The sequence below is a fragment of the Ooceraea biroi genome, chromosome 2, assembly GCF_003672135.1.
Source record: "Ooceraea biroi isolate clonal line C1 chromosome 2, Obir_v5.4, whole genome shotgun sequence".
NCBI lineage: Eukaryota > Metazoa > Arthropoda > Insecta > Hymenoptera > Formicidae > Ooceraea > Ooceraea biroi.
Genome location: NC_039507.1, coordinates 13,860,961 through 13,886,405, shown reverse-complemented (window position 1 = coordinate 13,886,405; position 25,445 = coordinate 13,860,961). Strand labels below are relative to the sequence as shown.

Here is a 25,445-nt window from a genome sequence, read left to right as displayed (position 1 = left end):
GAAATAGAATAATTTAAATTGGTCTAATAGAAACGGAAATAAAGCAATCAAGTTATTTTGTTAAATTAAATCTATAATTAATATTTCCCTGTACATAAATAAGTAACATTGTTATTTTAATTCGTAGAATCTTATTATTTACTTTGCAAAGTCGAGAATGCACATTTCTTAAAATTATTATTATGATATAATATTATATGTTTGAACAGGATGGACTCCTTTACCCTGAACAACGGCAAGCTGTATTGTATTCCACACTTTAAGCAGCTTTTCATCACACGGGGAAATTACGACGAGGGTTTTGGCATAGATCCGCACAAAAATAGATGGACAACGGCGAACTTCAACAATTCTACAAATTCGTCAGTAATTGCGATCTCAAGTAGTTTTTGATCTTCCGACTTATTCTTTTCTCATTTACGTATTATCATTAAACTTTAGACAGATTTATATATGATTCTAAGTAGAATTTTTTTAAAGAAGATTAAATTTCTTCTCAAACAGAAAATATATTGAATAAATAAGTTTAGATGTTGTTTTGAGAGTTTTTATTTCAATAATTTTAGTATTTTATTTTCATTAATACAACAATTTAGATTCGTCTATAGTTGAAGAACGCGATGCTATTCATAATGATTTATATTTATATATTTTTATTATATAGTTTTATCAAATCTGCAAGTATTTGTAATATATAAACGAAATTAAAATTGAACGCGATAATACAAGATTTATCTCGCATGGATATTCTTGTGCTCCAATTCTTTTAAGTTCAATCTTGATAAAGATACATTACTTGAAAGATACACTATTACGAACCATCGTTTTGTAAATGAACAATGCAAATAATAAATAAAAATAAAATTATATTATATGTTGTGTTAAGAAAATGACAAAAAAGTACATGTATATTATTTTCCACCACCTCACACACGCAGTTGCATTATTCAAGATGTATCTAATAATGCATTAAAGAATGTGGTTGCACATCTGACAGTTATCGTTAAAAGCGATAAAATATCTGAAAAAATCAAGTTTATTTCATATATATACAGTACCAATCAAAAATATATAACTTTTTGGTTTTTTGAGCAACTTGGCGAAAATGCGATTTTGGCAAAATCAATAAATTATCGAAAATACGTAATATACTCTATGTAACCTCACAACCTATAATGCACCATTTGTCAGATATGTACTATAACATTTGGACGTATTCAAGTATCTTTAACAAAAGGTATCATCAAGAATCAAAAAGGTGATATACTTTTGGCCGGTACTGTATCAATTATGAGGAGGGACTATTTGAGTCAGCTAAGGAAAAATTTGGATAAACAATTTTCAAAACATCTAAAATGGAAGCGATTTCCACATATTCTTTACTACGTGCTTGTTTAAACATCTGCTAAGTATCATACAACCACTATTAATATAATTTTTATTTTAAAATTACTTGACAATACAACAAGATTGTGATTTATTAAAACGGAGGCTATTTGAAACGAATAAGAGGCTATTTTAATTATTTTGCTTTTTTTTAATGTAATTATGATTTATAGGTATAGATACACAGGATGTCCCATTTTATATTTGTCAATCAAATATTTCGATATGACGTCGTTTCAGAGAAAAATGTTTCAAACAAAAGTTGTATGGCTTCGAGGAGGCAAGATGATGATATTATCACTTTAATTGTAGATGGCGCCACTTTAGAAATTTTATCATGGCGGCCATTTTTTTAAATGAAAGTCGATTTTTTTGTCAAAATAGAAGTTGTATCTGACAATGAGGCAAATACAATGGTTTTTTGTTTTTTGTAATTGGATAATTTTTCAGTGAGTTACAGCGTTCCAAATTATAATATTTTATAATTAAGCAAACAGCTTCCATCCCCATAAAGTGTGCGTATTTTGTGACTCCAAACCACCTTCCACCTCTGTGTGTGTGTGTGTGTGCGTGTGCTGCGTGTATGTTGTTCCTATCCGTTATCCTGTCCTGGACTGATTCTGTTTGATAGTCACCCAGCTCCAGACTGATTGACACGCATTTTGCCGTGCTTATCATTATCCAGGATGAACGACGTTCACGTGACGAGGCTTTCATTAAGCTTTGGAGTGCTTGATTTACGTGAATCCCCTTATCTTTCACGATTCGGGGTGCTTGATTAGTTTGAGTCTCCTTGCCTCTCACGAGTTTTTATAAATATATTACAAAAGATGTTCAAAGACGTTTCCATTTTCTTGAACACATAAATGCGGTTCTTTGCTCTCAACGGCTAACAGTTTCTAGTAATACGGCCCGTGCACAGTGGTCCAGGAGACTCGAAAAAGTGGCCAAAAGTCAATTACAGAGGTGGGGAAAAAACTGTATATCATCTAAACATATTAATAAACATATAAAACAATTTTTACGCATAATAATTAATTATTGTTCCATTGGTGTGTGTTCGAATACGAAAATAGGAATTACTGTTTCGTTAGAAAGCTTATGTTGTTGCAGTTCGTTATCAGTTTTATAAAGTATTTTTATAAGCATTTTTTATTTTGTTTTACACATTCATGTAGAAACTTCATTGGAAGAAAGAAAAAGTTAAAAAAATATGCACACTAATTTAATAAATAAGATGCTTTACTCGTGAATTGCGTAATTTTTAGTAATGTTGCTGCTATCGTTTGATTACTCCAGAAAACTCCACTTCAAAAAAATATTTTTGAAACACCAATGTGAAGTTTATGGAATATACTACAATCCTAGCTTGCTCAAATTTGCTCGTTTTCAGATTTGATCAAGAAATTCCGTGAAAACCCAGTGCATACGCCATGATTGGCGTTTGTGGTTCATGCAATTTCCCATGTCGCACGCAGCGATGCCCCACGCGTGACACAGGAAATCGCACTGAGAAAAAAGTATTTCATATTTCTGCCTATATTTGCATGGTTAAAAAATTATAGAAGCTTGGTTAAAAACTTATAGCAGAAATAGAACGCCGCCGCGGCTACCTATCAGCACCGTCAATTGGCCAATCGCAGGCGTATTTTCAAAATAATAATCTTTATTACAACAAAAATATCATATAAGTCGATGCATCGCATTGTATCAACATCATATAGTACAAATAAATTTTTTAGAAAGTGATGAACTATTTTGAGCAAATTCAATTCATTTTTTTATTGTGACCTACCATTTTGAATCCGCCATTTGGATTTTCATGATTTCAATATTATATTCATAATCAGCGATCTCGAAAACGTTATATTAGTACGTAAGTGTACAATTCAAATCAAAATTATCTTAAGTCGGACTTTTGGCCACTTTTTCGTGTCTCCTGGACCACTGTGCCGTGGTATGTTTGTACAAGCAGTTTCAATTCTCTGAGTCATATCTTCTCGAGTTGTGGGTTCGCGCTCGTACACGACAGTTTTTAAATGTCAATCACAACTCGAGAAGACATGATTCAGAGAATCGAAACTACTTGTACAAACATACCACGGGCCGTATCACTAGAAACTGTTAGCCGTTGTGAGCAAAGAATCTCATTTATGTATTCAAGAAAATGGAAATGTCTTTGAACATCTTTTGTAATATGTATGTTTATAAACAATTGTGAGAGACAAGGGGACTCAAGCTAATCAAGCACTCCGAATCGTGAGAGGTAAGGGGATTCACGTAAATCAAGCACTCCAAAGCTTGATAAAAGCCTCGTCACGTGCACGTCGTTCATCCTGGTAATGATAATCAGCAACGTGGGTACGAATGATTCACTCACTACGGTTTCGTCTTTTTGTTAACTGTATTTATTTTGCGTGACAATGGGCCACTCACAAACGCGTACACCTTTATAAGGCTCGTGACTTTATGCCTATGCGCGTACTCGACGACGCCTAGGGGGATGTTCGACCCTGAGTCGGTACGCAACGTGTCTCGATTACTGCGCTAATGTCGTATCTCGATTGCTCGACCACGTCAACGCGTCCTGCAGGACTATCGCATCAAGACTGGCGGACTACCGAACTCGCGTTAGCGATCCAAGCCCCGCCACCATGCCCGAAACCGATTCCTTATTGGCTCGCTTGGATCCAAAGAGCCGCGAACTGACGATAGCAACGGTGAGCCTTAGAAACCGCGGACCGACGAAAACAGCGGCGAGCCTTAAAAGCCACGACGCCGCGGATGGCTTTGATCGATGCCGCTTCCGATAGCTTCGCGTTATACACGCATATATGTACCTTCAACGTGGCCGAGCTGATCGGATCTCTTATTGTTAGAATTGTTAATTGATTGTAATAAATCAATTCGCATCGTTCGCATACGTCGTGCACGACGGTTGATCGCTCGTGTCATTACATCCTCCCCCCGTTGAGAGGAATCGATCAACTTTTGCTAGCTATGTGTATGTACGTGTCTGTGTACTCGACACGCCTAGGGGTGTTTTACCCTGAGTCAGTACGGCATGAACGCTTATCAACACGAGCTATTCGCTTGCTAAGAATGTAGCCTGTTGGCTTACCACGCATTTCGTTGTCGCGACAACGTATTTCTTACATAATAATTTTAAGGAACGCTAGTACAACGCGTCGCGTCGCTATTGTTCGATCGACAGGGGGCAGAGATATCTTGTTGCTCTCTTCAATTCTCCGCTTGCAGTCTTAACGGTAGCGGTTCGTACTATCCCGTCCTCGCCGGGATGCGTCCGCACAATCCTGCCTAGCACCCATTGATTGCACGGCAGGTTTCTGTCCTTTATGAGTACGACGATTCCGATATCGATCTTCGGTCCGTACGTGATCCACGTGTTACGTTGTTGAAGCCCATTCAGGTATTCCAGATTCCAGCGTTTTCAAAAGTCTTGCCGTACTTTAGTGATGTGCTGCCAGGTGGACAGCCGGTTCGCTGGAACATGCAACAGCTCGCCCTCCGGAAGGGTGGTTAGCGGCTTGCCGATTAAATAATGGGCAGGAGACAACGCTTGTAAGTCATTCGGATCGGATGAGAGGGAAGTGATAGGTCTGGAATTCAGGATACCCTCAACTTCAATGGCAAATGTATTTAGCTCCTCGAACGTAAACAACGAGTCTCCTACAACACGCTTAAAATGGTGTTTAAAAAGTTTAACTGTGGACTCCCAGAGACCCCCGAAATGTGGTGCTACGAGTGGTATGAAGTGCCACGTGATACGATGCTTGCTCGCAAACCTACTTATCAGCTCTTTGTGTTTTTCGGAATTGAACAGCGCATACATTTCTTTTCGCTGATTGTTCGCGCCTACGAAATTCGTCCCGTTATCCGAGTAGATGTGCTCCGGCAGTCCTCTCCTCGCAGCGAATCGTCTTAATGCCGCGATAAATCCCTTAGAAGTTAGATCACTAACAATCTCAAGGTGCACTGCCTTTATGGACATACATACGAAAACGCATACGTACACCTTGATTCGCGTTCGGTTGCGATATTTCTTTTCCTTAATAAAGAAGGGACCGCAGGAATCTATGCCGGTGTTTGTGAATGGCGCCGCTTCGCGTACGCGCGCCGATGGGAGATTTCCCATTTTATATTTAACTGTGTCGGCGTCAAAACAGAAACAGCGGACGTACTTACGGATGACTCGTCGTACTTGACCCCTACCGTCCACTAGCCAAAATCTTTGCCGCAGAATATACAAGGTCGTCTGAATGCTGGAGTGATGATGTGTTTCGTGGATTTCGCGAATGATCCGGTCAGTTAAGCTGTGCCGACTTGGAAGCAAAACTGGATGCTTCCTTGCAAAAGACAAGCTTGATTTTTGAAGACGCCCTCCGACTCGGATTAAACCATCGTCGTCAAAGAACGGATCCAAATTGGCGATTCTACTCTTAACCGCGCAATTCCTATCTCTAAGTCGTTTGATGTCATCGGAATATCGAGTGGCCTGAGCGGATTGTAATACTCGTACCTTGACTTCGTCGACTTTTTTCGGACTTAACGCGCCGGAATATGTATTGGCCGGTCGAAAACGCCGACAGTAGGCAACGACCCTAAGTAACTTAGAATAGGCGGAGCATCTATTAAATATTTCCGAATCATTAAATGTTGTTATCAAACACGCATTTTTCTTTAACTCGGGCAATTCGACTATTCGCACGAACTCGTTGGGCCATTCATTCTCCTTTCTGATCAGCCACTCAGGCCCCACTGACCAAGTCCGATTCTGTGTAAACGCGTGTGGTAACTGATCCCTTAATATCGCATCCGCAGGATTATCGCCCGATCTAACATGCCGCCATTGGTTCGAGTCCGTGAGGTTTTGGATCTCCGCGATGCGACTGGCCACGAAGGCATTGAGTAAGTGGGGTGCCGTTTTTATCCAGTGCAGTACGATGGTCGAATCGCACCAAAATACCACCTTATTGGGTGTGACACCTAGCGCACCGCTTACTTCGACGTATAACCGTGCTAATAGTAACGCTCCGCAAAGCTCAAGACGCGGTATAGTAGCTGTTTTCAACGGAGCAACACGTGACTTGGCGCATAACAACCTAACAACCGTGTCTTCGTCATTTTCCCCGTTCGAACGTACGTATATACATGCCCCATACCCGGCATTACTTGCATCGCAGAATCCGTGAAGTTGGATGTCCTGATGACCGTCTATCAATATCTTACGGCTAAACGAGATTTGATTTATTATCGCGAGCTGCTGCACGAACTCGATCCATGCCGTATGTATGCTCTGCGGAACAGACTCGTCCCAACCTAACTGTTGCCGCCACACATCTTGCATCAGTTTCTTGGCATATAGCACGATAGGACCCAATAACCCCAGCGGATCAAAAATCTTCGTGATCTCCGATAATATATTCCGTTTCGTTAACCGCCCCGGGATTTTAATGGGTCAGATCGAATAACGTATTTCGTCCTCTTGCGCGTGCCACGTTATGCCGAGCGTCTTCACAGAATACGTTTTATCGAACCTGAAACTTGCATGCAACGCGCCAGCCGCTAAGTCGCTAATGCTGCGCTCTTCGTTAGAAGCCCACTGCCTGATAGTCAATCCGCCTCTCGCAAGCAACGCAATTACTTCGTCCCGAATCGCTCGAGCTTTATCGATACTATTGGCTCCAGATAACAAATCATCCACATATAAATGTTTTCGAAGGATCTCAGCCGCTCTTGGGCACGTATGACCCTCGTCGTTTGCCAACTGGTGCACAGTACGAACCGCGAGAAACGATGAAGATGAAACGCCGAATGTCAGAGTGTTAAACTGAAGTGTCACAATCTTATGATCTTTACGCCAAAGCACCCGCTGATACCTACGATCATCCTCGTGCAACCGTATTTGTAGATACATTTTCTCAATATCCGCTGTGACGACGTATTTATACACGCGGAATCGCAATAAATGTGAGAACAAAGTATTCTGAATAACGGGCCCGACTAGTAATGCATCATTTAGAGAAACACCGTTGCTTGTCTTCGCGGACGCGTCGAATACCACTCGCACCTTGGTGGTGTTGCTTGTTTCTTTTATTACCGCGTGGTGAGGCATGTAATATCCTTCGTCAACAGGATCTTCTACTACGGACATGTAATTCCGTTTTAGATACTCGTCGATTATTTGAGTATACTCGGTTTGAAGTCTTGTATTGGTCTGAAACTTTCGCTCTAGCGCCGATAGACGTTTGAGTGCGAGGGACCGCGATTCGCTGAGACGCTGACCCGACTTACGAAACGGTAAACGGACTATATAACGTCCGCACTCTGAACGTCTCACATTGTGTATAAAAGACGCTTCACATTCATCTTCGTCCTTTGAACTTAATCTGTTTACCGTCACCTCTTCAATGGACCAAAACTTGTCTAATTGATCGCTCAAACTCGCCAAATAACACGTTTCCGGTTTTGCCGAAACTCGAGGCGTCATGCTGCCGGCGACCACCCAGCCTAAACGCGTTTTCTGTAGATATAAATCGTGACCCTCACGTGAGAGGTTGACTTGACCAATGGAGAATAGCGACAACGTCGCTCCCGATCCGATTAATAAATCGACAGAACGCGGTAAATAGAATTCAGGATCGGCTAGTTTGATATTCGAAGGTATGTCAATCGAATTCCGCGAAAATATCAGACGGGATCAAATTTGCGATGCTCGGGATGATTAAGCATGTCAGCTCTTTACAAAAACCATCATGCGTTGATCGTATAATGATGTGCGTCATACCTATCGTGACAGTGTTCATCGTGTTAATTGCACCGACCGACGCCGAATGCGGAATTACAGATGCGTGCAGCCGTTTCGCGATATGCTCAGAAAGTAAGTTTGCGGTCGCGCATGTATTCAACAACGCACGGCATTTGATGAAATTATGCTTACCACCGCCGACGTACACCATCGCACTCGTAATTAATTGCGGCGTCGCCTTTTGCGATATCGATATAAGACTTGTTGTCTTGTCGCGGTTGGCATCGATCGGCACGGCTAGTCATGCAGATTGATTGGTACTTGACTTCGCTGCACTAGATTGGTTCGCGATCGCGTGTTCTTCGATATGTAAAAGGGTATTATGCCGTTTTTAGCAAATCGTGCAATTGGAAAATTTGCAGGGACGATCCCGATGCGAGCACAAGCAATTATAACAGATCTTCGCGTTCCTCACTACCTCGATGCGCTTAGGTACCGGCAACTGCTTGAACTTATCGCATATATAGAGCGGGTGTCGCTTGTTTGTGCATACCATACAATTACGAGACGCGTTGAGCACAAAGGCTTTGTTTGTCGAGTAGCTTTGTTTCCTCTTCGCCGAAGGTTCACCCGCGTGTCTTTCCGATTCTAACATTTTCGCTCTCTCACGCTTTGACGCGTAAACCACCGTTTTATATAGGAACTCATACATCTGTTCGAGTTTAGGGAACTCGTCTCTGTCGAGAGTCGCTTCCCACTTTTCTACGGTACCCTTTGGCAGCTTACTCTCGAGAATGTGAACGATCATTTCAGGCCCGACGAGATTCCTAATGCATTTAACGACGCGACGTGTTGCTGCGTGTCGTCCGCGAGCTTGGTCAATCCGCTTGTAGATTCTTTGTCTAGCGCGGGTAAACTCAAGATCAGAGATAGATGCCGAGATATCAAAATTCGTTTCACTTCGTACGACCGTTGTAGCAACTCCCACGCGTTGGCATAATTTATTCCGTCAATGGCGAAAATCCTTATTTTGCTAACAGCGTCCCCGACCAATGCAGATTTCAAGTAATGCAATTTATCGATATCAGTCAAGTCGGTTTGTGAACCTATCATACTGTGAAACGCATTCTTGAAAGACAACCAATTCTCGTACTTGCCGTCGAACGTCGGCAAGGGCGTCTCGGGTAACTTAATTCTACGTCTTTTGATAGGTGCTACGACTTCTACGTTATCGTCTCGTGTCTCCTCACTCGATATACTGGCGCCCGCGCGCAAAGGACCTGCTACATTTGCAACGCTCTCAATCTTGCTCGCGATGGCGTAAAAACGATCCTGAATGTTCGCGAACTCGGCCTGATGCCCGTCGCTCGGGTTTAGGACCGCGAGCTCGTCATTGTGCTCTTCGTACGCATGATATAAATCGGTTAGACGAGCAAGTCGCAATCTTAACGTTACTACGATACTTCGTCCGCCTTGCCTTTATCGAGGAGGTTGGATAGGTTGGTGATTTGGGATTTCAGAGATGTTCGTTTTTGCAAGAGAAGTTTGACTCTATCGGCCATTTTGTCGGAATCAAATGACTTACGTTTGAGCGTTATGGAATGCGCGCCGCCATCACCTGTCTTCCTGTAGACCCTGGTTCGTTTCTATGGGCATGTGCGACTAGCTCCTCTCTAGTGAACCTTATTTCCGTCGGAGGGTTTCCGACCTCACAGGAGGCACCAAAATGTTATGTCAGCAACGTGGGTATGAATGATTCACTTACTACGGTTTCGTCTTTTTGTTAACTGTATTTATTTTGCGTGACAATGGGCCACTCACAAACGCGTACACCTTTATAAGGCTCGTGACTTTATGCCTATGCGCGTACTCGACGACGCCTAGGGGGATGTTCGACCCTGAGTCGGTACGCAACGTGTCTCGATTACTGCGCTAATGTCGTATCTCGATTGCTCGACCACGTCAACGCGTCCTGCAGGACTATCGCATCAAGACTGGCGGACTACCGAACTCGCGTTAGCGATCCAAGCCCCGCCACCATGCCCGAAACCGATTCCTTATTGGCTCGCTTGGATCCAAAGAGCCGCGAACTGACGATAGCAACGGTGAGCCTTAGAAACCGCGGACCGACGAAAACAGCGGCGAGCCTTAAAAGCCACGACGCCGCGGATGGCTTTGATCGATGCCGCTTCCGATAGCTTCGCGCTATACACGCATATATGTACCTTCAACGTGGCCGAACTGATCGGATCTCTTATTGTTAGAATTGTTAATTGATTGTAATAAATCAATTCGCATCGTTCGCATACGTCGTGCACGACGGTTGATCGCTCGTGTCATTACAAACGCACCCATTGTTTTTACAGAAATTTCCCCTTGCGCATGTGTAGTATTATAGCAATGGAATCCAAAAATGCATATGTGCATCAAATAAGTCTAAAAATTTTATGTCTATCAAAACTTTTACAGAAAATTTTACAATTATCTAGTATATATCGAAGCATATTTTTCTTTTAATTGATTTTCATACATTTTTTAAATAGAACGCTTTTTCCTGTTATTTTAGTATATAAGGCTGCACATTCAACGCGGTAAGAAAAACATCTCTAAAAACAATACGGAATCTACACGACTTGTTCTCTCAACGCAAGCGTACTTGCAAATGAGAAGCAAATATCTTCTTTCTGTTTATTGTTTTTTTCTATCCGTTATTGTCATGCACTTACTTAGACTAGATTGCGATTAATCTTCATTACATGCCAAATTTTTTCGTATGTACATAAAACGGACATTTTTTAAACGTTCAAATATAAATATACTTTAAACGTCCAATAACGGATATTCTTAAAACATTACTATTATGTCCATGGACGTTTAGACTAAATAAAAACCAAAAATGGACGTCCAATGGAAATTTTGTGCTGTCTGGGTATACATATTTTTTGCAGAAAAAATGTAAAACATATGGTAAAAGTTTACCTTTACACACCACCCTCCAACTGATCTTCGATTGACCTTGACGTTGACCTTGACCCCTAAGGATGTCAAGGCCATTGACCATTCTCGTCGCTCATTGTTCAGTAAAAAGTTATTAACAATATAAATTTAATACTGATTCTATTACTTCTTGGACACGGGTTGGATTAGACTTGTACCTTTGAGATAGATTTGCAGGAGGACGGGCTTCGCCTGTATTTATGGCAATGTTTATATACAAATTTTCACGGTTATATTCTTATATTGACAGAAATCAAACGTAACCAGTGTGTCGTATAGTCAGTGCGTTAAGTGTTCGATTAATTTTCCAATAATTATATAAATAATGGTATATTCAGTTGAACAAATAAATAATAATCCTTGGCTTGCAGTCCAAGATGTTGTTGGTAATGCGAATACATGGCCTAAATTCATACGACAAATGTTTTGGAATAAAAATTTTAAAGATCATAATCGAATGATTATTATAAATTTTGCATATATAAATACAATTTCTGAGGAATTTTGCATGACATTTTGGCTTTTACCTTAAAAAATGCATATACAGATGAGAAGAAGCTCAATGTTAAAGACAGATTTCGTTATTTAAATCATGAGGTAATTCTTTTAATGTTAAGTTATAACTATGTCAAATAAATATTATTGTTCTTTATACTTTGTAGGAATTTGGACGACTTAGACGCAGCCATGTATATAGTTACAATGTTTATTTTACAGAGATGCTAGATCTTAATTTTAACCCAATTAAAAAGTCTTAAAATTAAAGTTATTTTTTTTTACTTTCGATTAAAGTAGTTTCGAAAAAGTCTTTAATTTCGATTAAAGCAGAAAATAATTTGTATTTACCTGTTTTGTGCTTTTGGTTAAAATAAAGAATACTTTGTATTTATAAACAAACTATTCTATATATTAATGATTCACTGCTTTAAATAAATTTTGTTTGTTCATATTCAAAATAACTACTATATTTTCGAAACTTATGTCTTCTTATGTGCATAATTATTCAAACTTGTTTTGTTACTAATTTACAAATTCTCATACTTCATTCTCTTACTGCTCACCTTATCGACGCTAACTAAGATTTACTTGCCTGAAATACGGAAATAATATTTACACGCTTCGATATGTTTGTATGATAGGATTATTACCTAATAGCATTGAAGAGGAAACGTGTTATCAGATTCAAGCATTCGTAGTTCTGATTTGGCAGAGTGAAACAGAGTGATTTAGCAGAGAGAAACATGTTACTGCACGATTTTCTACATCTTTCTTATGATTATTACAACCTTATTGATTATTTGTGTAATCAACTAGTGTTACATCGCGAAATCGTATGTCCACGATGTCAGCAAGTAGTTCATTTACGTTACAGTTCAGAGTTACTTATTTTACAATGTACAAACCATTACTATAAATCAATTGGAAAACTCAAGAGAATGAGGAAAATATGCAACTTTTCTATTAGTCCTTTTAATGGGACATGGTTTTCAAGATCCCAATTAGGATTTCTAAAGACATGCCGCTTTATTGCATATTTTCTGATGATGCAACCTTCAAGGCATCGATTTTTAATGCAACAACTGGAAATGTCGTCTAAATCTGTAGTTGATTGGACTAACTTTTGTCGAGAGGTATGTAAAAATTTGAATGTTATTTTACAAAATTTTATCGGTACATTTTATATCAGTCATTGCGTATAGTTATTAGCTCAATGGGTAGAAAATGATAGAAAACTACTTGGCGGTCCTGAGATCATAGTAGAAGTCGATGAAGCTAAAATTGGTCGACGAAAATACAATCGTGGACGAGTCATTCGTGGCCAGTGGATTTTTGGTGCGATTGAAAGAAACAGTAACCGCATATTTGTTATACCTATAGAAGATCGTTCTGAAGCAACATTAACTACAATTATTCGACAACATATTGCACCTGGCACAATAATTCACAGTGATTCTTGAAAGGGATATACCGGTTTAACTGAATTTAATTATATACATCAGACAATGAATTATTCACAGAATTTTGTAGATCCTAAAACGGGTGTACACACTCAAAATATTGAAAGATTGTGGCGTGATATGTGTGCTGCTTTACCTCGTTTTGGAACATCGCAAAACCATTATATGCATTATTTAGCTGAATTTGTATTCAAGAAGCAGTACAGCTTCAATGAACGAATACCACAATTTTTCAAAATAATGGCTACTCTATATCCGTTAACCAATTTTGGAACTACTAATATCGAATAGAGTAAAATTTTTTTCACAACATACAGATAACAATGTGCAAAGTACATGCGTGGATACAGTGTGTTCCGCCTCCCCGCAGGGGGGGCTCCACTTCCAAAAAATATAACCTACCCCAACCCAACCCTGTTCTTTTGTTAATAACTTTTTAATGAACAATGACCGACGGAAAAGGTCAATGGCCTTGACATCCTTAAGGGTCAAGGTCAAGGTCAAGGTCAATCGAAGGTTAGTTGGAGGGTGGTGTATAAAGGTAAACTTTTACCAAATTTTCAATTTGTATGCAAAAAGTTTTAAACAATTTATAAAAATCAAAACTAAATGTGAAATCAGTAATCAGTAATTAACTAGCCAAGTACCTGGAATTCAGTTTGAGTATTTTATCCAAATGTTTTCAATATATACTCTCTTATCTCATGACGATATTGAAGTACTTAGCGTGACCGGATCGAATTGGACATGTATTCTTGTAAATTTGTACTGTGTTCAAGATTTTCAATAATAACTCACAAATCGTTTTATTTGGAAATATTAAAAAACAAACACATTTATAGTTTTGCAGACTAGCAAAGTGATTATAAATATCTCTTTTCATTACTTAGTCGATAGGCAAATAACTTACATATAAAATACAAATCATAAATAGCACAGTGTTAATGCGATCCGGGCACACCAAGTACTTCAATATCGTTATGAGATAAGAGAGTATGCATGGAAAACATTTGGATAAAATACTCAAACTGAATTGCTTCTAAGTAGGTACTTGGCCAGTTAACTATTGATTTCATATTTAGTTTTGATTTTTATAAATATTTTGTTTTAAACTTTTTGCGTACAAGTTGGGATTTTTTTATGTTCTTGGCGTATTTTTTCACCTTTGTGAAGTCTTTGTGTGGGATCTCATTGCTTTTTGTAAACCTTTTATATTTTTTTTCCTTTATGTATTTAGTATTTGCATTAATGACATGGATTAAGAGTTGTATTTTTTTATAATAATGATTTATAATGATAATTTTATATAATAATCCCTCTAAAAAAACCTTACAAAGGTAAAAAAATACATCAAGTACATAAAAAATCAAAACTAAATATGATGAAATCCATTGTTAACTAGTCAAGTATCTAGAAGCAATTCAGTTTGAGGATTTGTAATTTGAAATAATACTTGGCGTGCCCGGGTCACATTGGACATGTATTCTTTTAAATTTGTACTGCCTTGAGTATTTTCTCTACTGACTTCTAAATATTTTGTATTTGGTAATTTTAAAACAAATACGTTTACAGTTTTGCACATTAGTAAAGTGATTATAAGTATCCCTTTTCATTACTCACTCAATACAAATAATTTACAGATAGAGTTTACACAAATTATACCTATAGGTAGGACGCACGTCTTAATGCGACCCGGGCACGCCAAGTATTATTTCAAATTACAAATCCTCAAACTGAATTGCTTCTAGGTACTTGGCTAGTTAACTATGGATTGCATCGTATTTAGTTTTGCTTTCTTACTGTTGCACTTTTGTACTTGGCGTATTTTTTTACCTTTATAAGGTTTTTTTAGAGGGATCTCTTTACTTTTGTAAAACTTTTTTATATTTTTTCTGCAAAAAATATATATGCATTTCGAGGCCAACTGTACTATAGCACTTTTGAATCATTTATTAATTGCCATTCGGTACCTTTACTACTATGTTTGTATAATGTCCGTCAATTGTACTTTCCCCTTGATGAAAATTTCCACTAATAATTTTATACATATTCGCACCAATAGAGATCTGTTCCGTGGGTACAGCTTTAAGTTTTAAATCCGTTATTTTTATAATTTTTGTATCAGTAATTTTAAATAACAATAACTATAAGATGATAATACTCCCTGTTATTATATGTCAATCTTTTCAAGTATAGAAATAGCACCACAATTAGTACATATTTTTTCAACATTATTCCAGCATGAAAAATTATTAGGGGTATGCAAAAGTTTCCATCGTTCACATATAGATGGCATTGTAAATTATTTAAATGAGAGTTGCGATGCATTTCTATTTTGTTATGTTAATATTGGTTAACCTGCATAAAAACTAACGCATAATAAGTCATCTTCATTGACATAACCACATTTTTAATTCGTATGAAGATGGAAGTTGATAAAACTCATATTCGTTAATGTATGCTGTTTTTATTTCGTCAGCGCAAAACAGCTGCTGAAGCAACCAGAATCATTTGCGAAACTATGATGAGGGGACGATAGCTGAAAGTTCATGTCGTGAGTGGTTTCGACGCTTTAAAAGTGGTGATTTTGACTTGAAAGACAAGGAGCGTGCCGGGCGGCCACAAGAGATGAGTTCGGATGATTTGGAAGCGTTATTACAAGAAGATTCGACTCAATCGAGTGTAGAACTTGCAAAAAGACTACATGTTAATTAGAGCACTGTAATTCGACGCTTGTATGAGATGGGGAAAATTCTGAAGGAAGGAAAATGGTTTCCCCATGAATTATCCAAGAACGCTATTGCCAGCCGCGTCACCATTTGCCTTTCGCTGCTCAATAGACACAAACACAAGTCTTTTTTGTATCGAATTGTGACCGGAGACGAAAAGTGGATTTATTATGATAATCCAAATCGCAAAACATCATGGGTAAACCCCGGAGAACCCTCTACGTCACAACCAAAACGAAATATCCATGGTCATAAGGCTCTCCTGTGTATCTGGTGGGACATGCAAGGGGTGCTGTATTATGAGCTGTTAAAACCAGCTCAGACTATCACCGCGGAATTATACAATCGACAATTGAGGCAGTTGAATGAGCAATTGATCAAGAAACGACCATATTTTGCGACAAAACAAAACAAAGTGATTTTTCTTCACGACAATGCCAGGCCTCATGTTGCATTGATGACCCGGGAAACTTTAATGGAATTGCAATGGGAAGTCCTACCACAGCCGGCATATTCTCCAGATGTTGCCCCATCAGATTTTCACTTATTTCGTTCTATGCAGCACAGTCTTTCTGGTACACGATTTCGCAATGTTGAGGAAGTACAACAATTCATCGATAACTTCATTCATTCTAAAAGCAAAGACTTCTTTTATCGTGGTATCCATCTTTTGCCTGAAAGATGGCAAAAAGTAGTAGATAATGGCGGAAAATATTTTGATTAAAGATACTATGTCATTTATAATAATATTAATAAAAAATATTGTCTTTTCGGGAATTGTTTTCATTTCGAAGAAATGGGGACATATAGCATGATAGGTGAAGTGAGCAATTTCCAAAAAAAGTGTGTGGAATCAAATAGAAAAAACAGTTGAATTCTACTGTCAAGGATGCTTTCATCGGTAATTTATTCTTAATTAAATTAATGAAGTTTTTTCAGTTTTACTTTTCAGTATATTTAATATGTGTATAATATACAAAGATTCTTTCAGAATATGTCAGCGTCAGGTATGAATTTAGAGTAAACAAAAATGACAAAGAAGTACAACTTGGTAAACTTAAGATTGTTATAAAAAACAAACTAAATAATAAAGCAATTAAACGCAAAGGTAAAATAAAATAGCAAAGGACAATTACTTCACAATCAACACAGGCACAGCAATTTTTAGTTGTTAAACACTAAACAAGCAAAAATAAGAAATACTACATATAAAACTATATGTACTAAAGTACATTAAGATACATTAAATAGCTATATCTAAAATAGTATTTCAAATATTAAAACCGTTTTCTTTACATAATTAAAAGATTAATTTAAAATATTACAGATTTTATTTTCCACTTAAATCTATTATAATTATCTAGCTAATGATTACATTAATTAAAAAAAAGTATTATAGCCATATTTTAACACTAGTATTGAAATACGCTACTGTTTCTTTCAGTATTTAATTATTACATTTATTAATAATAAGTATTTATCAAATATGAATCCTTAAGTGCGCCGGTACTTATAACAAAGTAGATAATACATAAATATTCGACCGGCAGTAACGTTCCTTTATTCAACAAACGACGTTTCGACTTAGTGACCTTCTAATAAGAGTATGTATATATATACAGGGTGTCCCGGGTTTTAACCGACAAACTGCGGGAGCATATTCTTCTAGTAGAAATAAGAAAAAATTCTTATATCGAGTTTGCTTAGAAATGCTTTATTACAAAGTTATAAACCAATATTGAAAAGAAATATGAGATAAGTAACAACGGATTTTTTCGCAAAAATAAAAATTATCTACGCAATGATTTAGTGACGCATTTCAAAATGTTGTCCTTGCACATCGATACAAGCTAGACATCGACGTAGTACAGAATTTGTTACAGTACGACATTCCTGAAAATTTTGTTGCATCTCAGTAACTGAATTAGTAATTCGTTGCTTTAAATCTATCTGGTACTCTCCTGTTAGGAAATCTACGTTGATACTCTCGTACGGCAGCTCGTGCATTTCCGTCACAGAATTCGTGCACGAAATGAATATCGGTGTATTCCTCATTTGAAAGCACTTTTGGCATTCTGATAGTAATTGCTAGTTCACACGACGATTGAAATCTAACAGCTACTGTTGTGAAAGTAACAATCATACTGAATCGTTTCAACATAGTGAACATGAATGCATGTGAATACACGTAACATAAACATCTTCGACCTTCCAAATTCTACACTATGTTCCGTTGTTACTTATCTCATATTTCTTTTCAATATTGGTTTATAACTTTGTAATAAAGCATTTCTAAGCAAACTCGATATAAGAATTTTTTCTTATTTCCACTAGTAGAATATGCTCCCGCAGTTTGTCGGTTAAAACCCGGGACACCCTGTATATATATTCGCATGCGTGAGCACATGCGTAGCGAATATATATATCTTTCTCTCTCGCACGATTTTGACGAAATCGCTCTTATGGCCAGACTCTTATTAGAGGGTCTCTATTTCGACCATACGGTTTGTGGTCCTTTTCAAGTCTACAAACTTTCATACAAATTGATAATGATTTAGACAAATTAACCGCATTACATATTAAAACTGATAATAATACTCACAATAATTATAAATAACAGGAAAATTACAGTACAGCCATCCGAAGAAGCAAGACGCGTAACAGCGCGTCTAGATCCCACGAGTAGCAATGACAAAATAATAAGTCCGAAAAACAAGTCAACTCTCAAGGCAACGATAAATTCAGAAACCCACGCAAAACATTTTGGTAATGAAGGACGAATCAACACGATCGAATAAGACTGTCATACCCTGTGTTCAGATTTTCAGTATGTCTGTAAATTGATAGTATTATCAGAAAATTTTTCAATAAAAACATTTCCGCGATCTGTCTTTTTCGCCAATGTTCTTCATTGTGCAACACCATCGAATTAGACCAATCAAAATCATGGTTACCCGAAAGTCAATGTTCAGTCACTACTGAGTGATATTTCTACGATAGATTAATATTACGTCTATGTTCGCCAACCCTAGTTTCAAGACTTCTCTTGGTCTGTCCAATGTACAATGCGTCGCACTCTCTACAATTTATCTGATAAACAAGATTCGTCTGCTTTCGGAATTCCAATTTATCTTTACCTCTCCGTATAAGACAATCGAGTTTTTTTGGCACACTAAATGCAACGTCAACATTCATTCGGCGTAAATTACAACTAATCATGTCGCTATAAAATTTACAATACGGTAAAGTAATAATTTGCTTTCTGTTACTGTCATGGAATGTCTCTACGTCGTCATTCGTCTGCACCCTGAGTCTCCCAACACGCTGCTTGATCACCCTTTTAACCAATTCAATCGGAAAACAGTTATTTAATAAGATATCCTTTACTATTTTAATATTTGTTTCATGGAAACGGCTGTCCGACAATAAAATTGCATGATCCACTAAGTTAATAATAGTGTTAATCTTATATTTCATAGGGTGATTCGAGAAAAAATTGATATATCGTCCCGAAAATGTCGGTTTTCGATACCAATTAGTCAGCAAAAAACCATCCATTCTATGTACAGTCGTGTTTAAAAAACTCAACGTGCCGTTATTCTCCAATTTATATGTGAATGACAACCTAGGATGGTAACTATTAAAAATTTTTAGTATGTCGAACAGCTTATCCTTCGGAACAATAGCAAATATGTCATCAACATATCTATAAAACAAAGGTACTTTAAAATCCAACATCGACAAGCAATAAGTTTCTAAGTCCTCCATAACTATATCGGCTACAATAGAAGAAAGAGGAGACCCTATGGGACTACCATAAATTTGCTCATAAGATTGTCCATTAAAAATAAAACAAGTAGAGTCAAGACTAATTTAATAATAATAATAAGTATTTATTAATAATATTAATTCTCAATATATAAGTATCTAATAATAAAATTTCATCAATATCAGTGATTTTATCCAGTACTACAACCAATGATTGAACGAAATAATACTAGTCAAAATAGTATTGAATTACTGCTAGTGTTGAATTACTGTATTTTCCCAATGATTTGCAATATTAAATTTTCATAAAAGTGAGACATAAGACATCTTTTAATCATCTTTTCGTCAACTATACGTTCAGACTAAAAGATATCTATACAGAAAATCTGCCATTTTTTAATTATATTTTGAACACTATGTGCTCTCGCTCTCTTTGTGCGTGCGTGCGTATGTGCGTGCGTGTGTGTGTGTAAGTGTGAGAGATGATTGATACTCTCTATATATCTTCATAAAATTCATTTTTATTTTATGAATCAATACACTGAGTTTTAATGACAGTGACTAATTCTTTTACAAGTTCCTTATCAGTTATATTAACAAAGTTCTCTTCATCAATGCCCATCTTGATACTTTTTATATCATGAATAACTCTTTTTTTTTGTTTCGCCGATGCATGAAATTCTTTGGCACCAGACTCTATGATTTTGCTAATATTATTCTTTGTGATACCAGCTCCAGGCATAATTATTATCCCATAATTATAGGATTTTTGCACCAATGTTTTTATCAGTTTTAATCCTTCCACAGCAGTACTCTTTTGTCCCGATGTCAGAATCCTCTTGAAACCGAGATTGGCAAGAATTTCTAATGATTTAAATGGATCAGTTGTTAAATCAAAGGCGCGATTAAATGTCACTGGCAAAGGACAAGCGGCAGATATAATTTTCTTGCATATAACAATGTCAATTTCATAATCAAGAGTCAATGCGCCAAAAACAAATCCGTCTACACAATGATCTTTGAGAATCATTAAATCATGCAGCATGGCATCTTTTTCCTCGTCAGTATATACAAAGTTACCATCACGAATGCGAATCATAGCATAAAGAGGAATTCTTGCAAAGGTTCTTATTTGTTTAATCACACCTGGAGTTGGCGTTAAACCACCTTTCGAAAGAGCTGAACAAACCTCCAACCGGGTGGCACCACCTTCAACTGCATTCTTAGCAGATTCTAAAGAGTCGACACAGATTTCCATCTGCAAAATTTATAAAACTTGATAAATTTGATAAATCAACAATAGTGCATCATGTACAGTATTTAATCAGAAAATATTATATCATTTTCATTCTACACATATTATGCTGAATTGTGTTAATGTAAATTATAGCACATGCATCACTAATTTATGTAAAATCAAAAACTAAAACATTTTATCATGAAAATTGTATTATAGTTCTAAATATGCTGTTAATGTATAATCACAAACTCCTACGTAACATGCGAATTAATTACCACCACAATATTACTAATAGTAATATAGTTGAAAAAATATGCTATGCATTCTTATTAAATAGTTGATAATATCAAAGTACAAAAATATATGTCATTAGCATTGAATTCTATAACATACTGAAATAAATCTTTATAGACTGGTAGTGTCGCATTGTTGGAAAGGAATAGATAAATTGTGAATGGCTAACCTTTTTTATCAGATACTCACTGATTGGTTGATATTATTATAATACTACAGTTAAAAATTTGATTTGTTCACATCGAAATTGTTTGAAAATAACATAGACTGCATTCAGCAGACTCAACAGTTGAGGCATTTGCTTCTGATGGATCAAATTCCGTTATGGATTCTGCGTTGAATAGCTGAATGATACGCTCGCGATATCACTGGTCTAGTTTCCATTGAGGTCTTCAATCCGATCCTGATTCGGTGCGGATCGAATTTAATGTACTGTTTCCATTGGAAGTAGAGTAGGAGCATAGAGGTTATACTGATGGAGAGGCCTTGCCTATACGCTAAGCATAGGCAAAAGCGTGCTAGGAGGATTAAGAGAGAGGTGGATATATTCTGTCTCAACTGTGGCCTCCCCACTCCCTGTCCCTATCGCTTCTTCTCGCACAATCGCGAAAGGCAAAGATTGAGCAAACGTAACCTAAACTCTTTAACGTAACGAATATTATTACTGCACCATGGTAATGAAATGCTGTATTTGCAAAAGACAATATAATAAAGCTAGTGGAATATCGTTTCATGCGTAAGTATGCATTAATGAAATAATACATTATAAATTATAACAGATGTGCAATAAATATAAATTTGTTATCCAGATTTTCAAAAACAACAAACTCTCGAACAGCTTGGCAAATAGTATGTAAATTGCAGCAACCTGTTTCTAAAACAGCTCGTATATGCTCCGAACATTTTACAACAAATAGTGTTATGCCAAATAGAGATTATGGTATAAAATTATTAAAAACATCAGCGATACCATCAATATTCCCATGAAATCAAAAAGATAATTTAACAAGGAATAACAAGTAAGATTTTGTTATTAAAACTTGTATAATATATGAAAAGATTATGTTATAAAAAACTTATTATTAAACAGTATCGAACACACTTCTATTCAAGTTGATGTGGCTTCTACTACATTAGAACAAAATCAAGATTGCGCATACGAAACTACATCTTCTTCATGGTATGTATTTGTAATTTTGTTTTTAAATTATCCATAAGAGTCAGTATTATTTTTCTAATCTATATATATATATATAATTTATTGCATAAATTATTTTAGTGAATTAACCATTCCATGTAACGAAGAATGTAATGTACTAAGAATGCTGCCTGGTGAGAACGCTAACACAGAATGTAATTCATCTTTGTCAGGAATACCATCAAAGCGGTATGTTTTATATTTTTAAAATTCCATTACATATGCTTGATCAGAAAAGTATGTGTTATATTTGTAAATTATTTTATAGACAATTAGAAGATACATAGATGTCCAACATTCCTAATAAAATATGGCATCCTGCAAGAATAGGAGATCTCACACCAGAACATTTTTCTACACCCCGAAGAGCTTTGCGAAATTTACGATTAATACAAAAAAGTACCAATGAGCAAGCAAGGAAAATAAAGATATTGCAAAACAAGAATAGAAGATTACTTTAAAAAGTCTCATCATTACAGGATCTGGTGTTACATTTGAAACAAAAAAATCTCATATCTGAAAATGCGGCTCATAGATTAACGGTACATTAACATTGACATATTTTATTATTAATTTGTACATTTATTAATAGGTAATATTGAAGAACAATTTGTACATTTAATTGTTTATATTTATTACATTAGTGCAAAAGTTTTTTGGACATAAAAACATATGCAAATAACGTAATTACTTTGCCACCAACCAATACTTTAACTGTTGACGAAAATATTTACTGATATGACTGATTTACTGAAAAATTAACTGATGACTACAATTGCTTAATTTATTCTATTTGTTAATCATGCATAGGAATATTCGACTGCACTATCTGACTTAATCATGGCAAGTTTGAAGAAAAAAAACACGATTTACACCGGAGCTCAGAAAATTTGCGGTTACCTTGCAATTGTACTCAAGTAAAGCTTATTTATACCCTAGTAGAAATCTGTGCAGTTTTTCTAGACACCCAAGCAGTTACTGTCTAGTATTACTGTATTCTCATAAATTGTATCAATACTATGTAGGAAATGGACAAAAACTAGATAGAGTTTTACTAAGCCCATTTTATGAGCAGTAAACTTGCTTAGTAATAGGTTAAATAGTTTCTTTGTCTACTTTTTGTTCAGTTTTTGTTCAGTAAATGAGTTCAGATTTTGTGCATCTTTTGTGGCCAGTAACTGTAGGAAAAACGTTACATCTTGATCGGAATCCCAACAGTTTTACTCGTCAATTACTGGGCAGAATGTAACAAAACTGTTCAATAACTGCTAAAAAATGCACGAAATTACATTTATTAGCACGTGCTAATTTATTAAATATATGTCTCAAATTATTGCACGAAACAGGAACAATTTTGCATTCAATAACATTTGATGGTACACATGTAAATAAATCGATGTGAAAAACTAGGTGCAAGTTTTCATCCAGAAAACTTAAAGCCTTTTGTTCAGCATCCTGTTACTAAAACAAATTTATTTATTTTTCGACTCTTGTCATATAATTAACTAACTAAAATTAACAAGAAACGCGTTAGCTAACATAAAAGTATTACAAAACGAACAGGGTCAACTCATAAAATGGCAATATATAAAACAGTTACATGAAAAAGAAAAAGCTGAAGGTCTTAGAGCAGCAACAAAGTTAACAAACAGACACATTGATTTTTATAATGAAATAATGAATGTAAGACTTGCTGCTCAAACATTGAGTCAAAGCGTAGCAGATGCTTTAATATTCTGCGAGAACATTGATGCATCTTTCATTGGAGCAATGACAACAGCAGAATTTTGTAGTTATTTTAATAAAGCTTTTAATATTTTAAATAGCCACAATAAATTTTCAAAACAACCATACAATCAACCAATTTCTGCAAATACCTTAGATATTTATTCAGCATTTATAGAGAATTTCTGTCATTATGTTAATAGCTTGCGTAATATGAATGGTAGAAAATTAATACATTGTGTACGACACAGAGGTTTTCTGGGTTTTATAACAGCATTACGCAATTCAATAGAATTATATAAGCATTTAAATAATACATACAATTTAAAATATTTGTTAACTTACAAATTATGTCAGGACCACATAGAAAATTTGTTTAGTTTTATACGCAGTTGTGATGGATTTAATAATAATCCATCATGTACTCAATTTGACTGCATATAAGAAATTAATAGTACATCATGAAATCGCAGAATCAGAATATGGAAACTGTTCAATATTAGATGCAACATTTATTCTACCTATTGAGAATACGACAATAAATAGCATAGTAGAAGCAGAAGATAATAGCAAAGAAGAGCAGGAAACAGCCTTACATTCATTTAGTAATCTAGACGCTCTGTCTATACATATATGCATCAGATATTGTGCAATATATAGCTGTTTTTGGTGTACGCAAAGTAAAAAAAAACTTTTTTGCTCAACATGTATACAATATTTAAAAGAAAATGATACAAACAATAATAGATTAATAACGATAAAAAACTGGGGTGCATTGATAACACCTTCGAAAAGTGTGACTATAATATGCCACAGTACAGAACGTTTCATACGAATGTATGGAAACAATATCTTCCATTTACCTCATATAAAAAAGCGTATCATGTATAATGTTAGACAAGATATATATACTGAAATATTTCTCAATATCAATAAAAGATTCGATTGTTACGCCAGAACAATTAATTAATAGAAACTCTTTATTCTTCGATCAACTGGCTAATATATTTGGTGAAAATATGCACACCGTTTCGACTTTGATTTAGGTCCTTTTCAAGTGAAAAAATTACAAGGATCAGTTACATTCTGTAAACATGTACGGTTACAAATTAATATAAAAATTAAAACAAAAAGAAAAATAAAATACAATAAAGAAAGGAAGAAAGAATAGAACATACTGGCTGAATATAACCGGATCTAAGTGGAGAAACATCTCGCAATATGACAATGATTCACAGCGTTCAAATAGCGACTGAATACCGAAACAAACAACTACGTATGTTTGAGAATAGAGTCATAAACATCTGGCAAATTATCAGTATCTTTCTGTACGTTGATCGCATTAGGGTGTCTTTTTATGAAAACCATTTTTACGATCTCT

General features: G+C 36.1%; 4 protein-coding genes and 1 long non-coding RNA gene across 27 annotated transcripts in view; 2 read left to right on the top strand and 3 right to left on the bottom strand.

Annotated features, from left to right (window-relative positions):
* LOC105279165 (myosin-11) overlaps window positions 1–900 on the top strand; it is a 262,296-nt gene extending 261,396 nt beyond the window's left edge. For 17 of the 20 annotated variants that reach the window (XM_026975501.1, XM_026975505.1, XM_026975502.1 and 14 more), the window contains one exon: window positions 210–900. In XM_026975501.1, coding sequence (XP_026831302.1) covers window positions 210–393 — 184 coding nt within the window. In that variant the 3' untranslated portion in view covers window positions 394–900. The remainder of the gene's footprint in view (window positions 1–209) is intronic. The other 3 variants (XM_026975503.1, XM_026975520.1, XM_026975514.1) reach the window with 3 other exon arrangements.
* A 3,937-nt stretch (window positions 901–4,837) lies between these two features.
* On the bottom strand, window positions 4,838–6,754 carry LOC105279206. Its single transcript, XM_026967988.1, has one exon. The coding sequence runs from the start codon at window positions 6,752–6,754 to the stop codon at window positions 4,838–4,840; it is 1,917 nt and encodes a 638-aa protein (XP_026823789.1).
* Window positions 6,755–6,865: 111 nt separating this feature from the next.
* Window positions 6,866–7,897, bottom strand: LOC109610961. The gene has a single exon (XM_020031633.2). It carries the CDS (start codon window positions 7,895–7,897, stop codon window positions 6,866–6,868), a length of 1,032 nt encoding a protein of 343 aa, XP_019887192.2.
* A 12,211-nt stretch (window positions 7,898–20,108) lies between these two features.
* Window positions 20,109–21,637, bottom strand: LOC105279208 (copper homeostasis protein cutC homolog). 4 transcript variants are annotated; one of them, XM_026975383.1, is made up of 3 exons: window positions 21,331–21,637; window positions 20,754–20,865; window positions 20,109–20,471 (listed from the first exon to the last, which is right to left on the bottom strand). In XM_026975383.1, exons 2-3 carry the CDS (start codon window positions 20,863–20,865, stop codon window positions 20,134–20,136), a joined length of 450 nt encoding a protein of 149 aa, XP_026831184.1. In that variant the 5' UTR covers window positions 21,331–21,637; the 3' UTR covers window positions 20,109–20,133. The 4 variants fall into 4 exon arrangements, with proteins under 4 accessions (XP_026831184.1, XP_026831183.1, XP_011337140.1 ...); XM_026975382.1 differs by having other exon boundaries at window positions 21,311–21,635; XM_011338838.3 differs by having other exon boundaries at window positions 20,109–20,865; window positions 21,331–21,631.
* A 104-nt stretch (window positions 21,638–21,741) lies between these two features.
* On the top strand, window positions 21,742–23,797 carry LOC105279209. Its single transcript, XR_893895.3, has 5 exons — window positions 21,742–21,877; window positions 21,951–22,160; window positions 22,232–22,321; window positions 22,421–22,528; window positions 22,608–23,797. It is a non-coding gene; the product is annotated as an uncharacterized LOC105279209 (long non-coding RNA).
* Window positions 23,798–25,445: the final 1,648 nt, after the last annotated feature.

Excerpts from the sequence above, each read along its gene's own strand:
- LOC105279206 (XM_026967988.1), bottom strand. The coding sequence starts at position 6,754 with ATGCAAGATGTGTGGCGGCAACAGTTAGGTTGGGACGAGTCTGTTCCG.
- LOC109610961 (XM_020031633.2), bottom strand. The coding sequence starts at position 7,897 with ATGACGCCTCGAGTTTCGGCAAAACCGGAAACGTGTTATTTGGCGAGT.
- LOC105279208 (XM_011338838.3), bottom strand. The coding sequence starts at position 20,865 with ATGGAAATCTGTGTCGACTCTTTAGAATCTGCTAAGAATGCAGTTGAA.